This window comes from Nesoenas mayeri (assembly GCF_963082525.1).
Source record: "Nesoenas mayeri genome assembly, contig: SCAFFOLD_35, whole genome shotgun sequence".
Classification (NCBI taxonomy): Eukaryota; Metazoa; Chordata; class Aves; order Columbiformes; family Columbidae; genus Nesoenas; species Nesoenas mayeri.
The window spans coordinates 333,960-339,662 of NW_027659961.1; the positions used below are offsets into that span (position 1 = coordinate 333,960).

The 5,703-nt window shown below is 52.1% G+C and overlaps 1 protein-coding gene across 1 annotated transcript; it reads left to right on the top strand.

Moving 5' to 3' along the window:
* Positions 1-4,158: 4,158 nt before the first annotated feature.
* Positions 4,159-5,091, top strand: LOC308052547 (olfactory receptor 14A16-like; the record flags this gene model as incomplete). Its single annotated transcript, XM_080364622.1, has 1 exon — positions 4,159-5,091. The coding sequence occupies one exon, from the start codon at positions 4,159-4,161 to the stop codon at positions 5,089-5,091; it is 933 nt and encodes a 310-aa protein (XP_080220748.1).
* Positions 5,092-5,703: the final 612 nt, after the last annotated feature.

Consider the following 5,703-nt stretch of genomic DNA (forward strand, 5'->3'; position numbering starts at 1 on the left):
ATGAACCAGGAAACTCAGTGAGGACTAAAACTTCTTGGTTCTTAAACTTCAGGTGTTCCCTGGAATCTCAGCAGACAAGTTGTCCCAATTGCTTGCTGCAAGGAGCTGGTCAAGAGCCTCGTCTCCATTTCTATAATGATGGATTTGTGTCTGGCTGATGTGCACACTCTGTACATGGATGCTGACACCTGTTGAGCAACCTGCTCTGAAAGGGTTAACAACATGGGCTGTTCCTTCTGGAAGGACATTAGGACAGCAAAAAACAAGATCTTGGCTCAGGGCAAAAGAGAAAGGATGGAAAAGTTGTGGTCAGGGCTGTTTGGGGGCACTTGTAAAGCAGCCCTGAACCTCATGTGAATTATTCCTGTGGTCAGGGAGAACCTGAGAGCTCTCCCTAATTTGAAAATCACAGAATCACAGAATCGACTGGGTTGGAAAAGACCTCATAGATGATCAAGTCCAACCCTTGGTCCAGCTCCAGTCTGTTTACTAGATCATGGCACTAAGCGCCATGGCCAATCTCAGTTTAAAAACCTCCAGGGATGGTGAGTCCAGCACCTCCCTGGGCAGCCATTCCAATGCCTGACCACTCTCTGCAAACATGCCTGAATTTCCCCTGGCAGAGTTGAAGCCCATGGCCCCTTGTCCGATTGCTGACTGCCTGTGAGAAGAGCCCAATCCCCACCTGGCTAGAACTGCCCTTCAGGTAGTTCTAGAGAGTGCTGAGCTCAGCTCTGAGCTTCCTCTTCTCCAGACTAAACAAGCCCAGCTCCCTCAGCCTCTCCCCATAGGGCTTGTGTTCAAGTCCCTTCCCCAGTCTTGTTGCTCTTCTCTGGACCCGCTCCAGCACTTCAATGTATTTCCTGACCTGAGGGGCCCAGAACTGAACACAATACTCCAGGTGTGGCCTCTCCAATGCAGAGCACAGGGGAAGGATCACTGCCCTTGTCCTGCTCAATACGCTGTTTTTGATACAGAGTCTCCTCAATCTCCTTGAGCTTTCCAAGATGGTGGAAGCTGGCCTCATTGTGACATTGTCCTGCTGTCCCAGCTCCTGGGATGCTGCCCCTCCTGTTCCATAGACTGGAAAGGATTGTGTTAGTTCCAGTGACCCTGACTTGATCCACATCCACTGCTGGTTGTTCTCCAGATTCTCGTCACATGTAACAGAGACCTAAGAAACATTTCTGGTGAAGGCAGAGGAAAAGAAGAATGGAAATTCTCAATGCGTTCTCTTATTAAATTTATCCGTGGTCATATGGTGTCTTTATTTCTCCTTCAACTGTTTCTTCAGTAGTAACAGCTCATTATGGGGCGTTGAATTGCCTTCCAGGTCTGGACTCAGTTCTGATCTGGACTGCTGCTGTGCTTGGAGGCTGCTGTCCTTGCAGACCAGATGAACTCACTCCTGCCACTCTGCCTGGCAGTTCATTCCATCTGTGTCACAGCTCTGTCTGCAGCACTGACAGCTCCAGCTCCCCAGTCAGGTCCCTGGCTGAGGACATGGCCTCACATCTGGGCTGCGCCACCACAGCTATGGCACCAGCCCAGCTCTGACCTGCACAAGAAACCTGGTTCCAAGTGTCCAAGAGCCCATGTGTGCAAAGGCTTTGAATCAGAGCACAGACATGACATGGCCAAAGATTGATGAATGTCTCTCTAGACCTAGGAGTGTAAAACCAGAACAAAATGCCTAAATATCTTTAACTGAACATATTCCTTCCGCAGTTTTCAGAAATTAGATACTTTGCTGTAATATTCCTGGTGTCCTGTCTAATGGAAGAAAAAGAAAAGATTATTTTCATACCAATTCATTTTTTAATATGAAAAATACAATGCTGGAAAGAAATGTCTCTGAAGAGGAGAGAGAATCAGCATCACTGATTACTTCAACTTCAATGTTGTGCCACTGGGGCCCCAGGAACACCTGGAGGAGCCCAGAGGGGACAGAGAAAGGGACATCATGGGCTGCTCCTGTGTTGCTGAGCTGGGCTGGGCTCCTGGGACACAGGGAGCTCATGGCAGCGGCAGCGCTGCAGAGAGACAGCTCTGCCCAGGAGCAGCTCCTCTGCACACGCAGCAGGGCTGAGGGCTCTGTCTGCAGCACCGAGGGCACAGCAGCCAGGCACAGAGAGGGAAACGTGGTCTGGGCTGGGAGGATGCTGAGAGGTAACTGGAAATGAAATCCTCTCCAATATGAAGCCTGTGGCTGCAAGGCATTGCATCTGCAAGTCGTTAGGATCTCAGAAAACTGTCACATTGCAGAGCCTGCGAGAGATGTAAGTACAGCTCTCAGAGGTTCTCTGATCAGAGGGGAGGATGTGCTGCAGAGCAGGGATTGCCTTCTGCACTGTCAGTGACAAGACGTGAATGCTGCGTTCTCCCCAGGGTGGCTGTGGGGTGTAAATGTCAATGTGCAGGCAGGGGTGCCCAGGGCTGTCCTGCAGAGCAGGGTCCCTGCACCCCAGGGCTGTGCCGGGCAGGGACTCTGCCGCCTGCCAGGGTCAGCGCTCAGCCTGCCCGGGAGAGCCCAGCAACACTGAGGGGAGAAGCTGTGGGGGGAAGGAGCGACCCCCGGCAGGGCAGGGTCCTTCTGCTGCTGGGTTCTCCGTGGGTCGGGGCTGCTCACAGCTCCAGCTCATTCCCGAATATTGACAAGAGGAGGTTTCAAGGAGAAGAAGACAAAGAGTACTACAAAGATAAGGAACCTCCCTGAGTCTGTGTTTTCAGTCTCCTACTCTGGGGAAAGGGTGGTGATTAAGGCTGTTCTTAATTTTAAACAAATACTTGACACACATGAACTGCAGTAGGTCTTCAAGAGAATCCTGGCTTGCCTTTCCTCTCCTCTGCCTATGCAGAACCAGCATCACCTTTACAGGACATCTTACACTTAGTCTGACCTGTTCTGTTTTCCAGCCTGCAGACAGGAAGATGCCCCCAGGCAGTGCCCTGTGAACAGGCAGGATCTGTAGGGCCAGGGGGAGGGCACAGCAGGTGGGATGGTCTGTGAGCACTGACAGGGAACAGACATGGACAGGGAAACACCTCCCAGGGGAGAATCTCCAGGCAGCAGGGAAATGATCAGAAATGAGGGGAAACCAAACCTGGAATTGTTATGGGAGGGAGAAGAGAGAAAAGTCCCTGTGACCCCCTGCAGGTCAGATCCCTCCTGTGAGCAGCCCCCTGGCCTCCTGTCCCACCCAGCAAAGCCTCTGCCCTCAGGGCCGGGGGCTCCAAGGCATGAAGCAGCTCCTGTGCAGCCAGAGCTGCAGTTCCTCTGCAGAGCACAGGAGCTGAGAGCAGCTGCCCGGCACTGTTGGTGTCTGGGAGGTGGCTGCACAGCTGGGGAAGGGGGACGCTGTCTGAGTGCCCAGCTGCCTCTGCCCTGGCCTCTCTCACCCCCACCCTCACCGTATTTTCCTTCTTGCTCCCCGGCTCTGGGTCACTGCTGTTGGGATCTTGTTCTTACTGTCAGGCTCTCTGGGGATGGCAGTTTCAGCTGCAGAGTCACAGCCTGATCTTGTGGGTCCTTTCCTGCAGGTGTGTCCATGGGCACACGTGTCCCAGCTTTGCTCTGACCTGTGGGCTGTGGGCAATGCAGTCTGTGGGGCTGGGGAATGAGCTGAGTCTCCCTCAGTCAAATCACATTATTAGGACATTTTGCTATGTCTTTGAGGTTTCCTTCCAAGAGTTGAGCTCCCCACCAGGATGCAAACCTGTGCAATAGTACCTTAGTGTTATCTAAGGAACACAGAAACACAGAGATGTTACATCACTGAAAATGCTGTTTGGTTTGTGAAGTTAGCCGTGCCTGTCTTGGGCTACCTGTGGGGTGCCGAGACCTTAGGAAATGGTGAGTTGTTGAAGCTCCACATGTCAATGTTGAACCCCAGTTTTGTCCCCTGCCCATGCCCCCTGCTGCAGAGCAGGGCTGACTCCTCGGCAGCCAGCGGACACAGGCCCTGCTCCTCACGGCACCTCCAGCCAGCACCACCCAGGGCTCAGACACCGAGCTGAGGGAAGGTCTGGAAAAGGACAAGGGGTGTGGAGCAGGGGAGGTTGTATGATAAATGGCTTTGATTTTGCTCAGAGAAGTCACTGATAACTTGTCCCTGTCTTTTCTTCCTATGAGAGTTTTCCCATGAGCATCACCAGGAAATGTCCAACAGCAGCCCCATCACCCAGTTCCTCCTCCTGCCGTTCACAGACACACGGGAGCTGCATCTCTTGCACTTCTGGCTCTTCCTGGGCACCTACCTGGCTGCCCTCCTGGGCAACGGCCTCATCATCACCACCATAGCCTGGGACCAGCACCTGCACACCCCCATGTACTTCTTTATCCTCAACCTTGCCCTCCTCGACCTGGGCTCCATCTCCACCATTGTCCCGAAATCCATGGCCAACTCCCACTGGGACACCAGGGCCATCTCATACTCAGGATGTGCTACACAGATCTTTTCATTTGCCTTCTTTGCAGCAGCAGAGTATTGTCTCCTCACAGTCATGTCGTATGACCGCTATGTTGCCATCTGCAAACCCCTGCACTACAGGACACTCCTGGGCAGCAGAGCTTGTGTCCACACGGCAGCAGCTGCTTGGGCCACTGAGTTTCTCACTGCTCTGATGCACACAGCCAATACATTTTCACTGACCCTGTGCAAGGACAATGTCCTGGGCCAGTTCTTCTGTGAAATCCCCCAGATCCTCAAGCTCTCCTGCTCACACTCCTACCTCAGGGAACATGCGCTTCTTGTGGTTACTGTATTATTTGACCTCTGTTGTTTTGTGTTCATCGTGGTGTCCTATGTGCAGATCTTGAGGGCCGTGCTGAGGATCCCCTCTGAGCAGGGATGGCACAAAGCCTTTTCCACCTGCCTCCCCCACCTGGCCGTAGTCTCTTTGTTTCTCAGCACTGGCATGTTTGCCTACCTGAAGCCCTCCTCTATATCCTCCCCATCCCTGGACCTGGTGGTGTCTGTTCTGTACTCGGTGGTGCCTCCAGCAGTGAACCCCCTCATCTACAGCATGAGGAACCAGGAGCTCAAGGATGCCCTGTGCAAACTCATATCTTATTGTTTTGTAAAACAATAAACCACCCATCTGCTTCTACACAGGCATTTTAATGTAGCTAATTACAGGTCCAGCCTGTCATCTGGATTTTTTGTTTTTATTGGTTGTGTTCTTATTGTGATAATGTTGTCATCCCCTTTCTAATTCACTCTTGGCTTTTCTTTTATAACTGTTGGCTTTGCAAAGGAGGAGCCTTGCTCTCCTTCTCTCTAAACAAAATAAAAGGCTCTTTAGTGACTTGTTTATCACTATATCCTTCCTGCAAGCACATTTTTAGAGCTCCAGGGATGGTTCCCGTGTTCATGGGAGGAGGTTAAAAGAGTCCTTCATGGCACCCCTGCCAGGGAGCAGCAGTGCTTGTTCTTCCAGAGCTGTTCTGGTTCCACTCCACACTCTCCTTCCCATCCCTGGTGTTGGTGCAAGGCCTGAGTGCTCTGGCAGCTTGGTCACCGTCCTGCTGTGTGTCAGTGCTGTGGGCGCAGGCAGGGACAGGCAATGGGCACTGCTGTGACAGAGTTGGCCCCAGAACAGCCTTTCCAGATAGAAATATGATCTCCTATGGGCAGAGCTGGAAGGTTCAAGTCTTCATCTTCTTACAAAGTTTTTCTCAATAACATGTCCAAGAAAGTAACC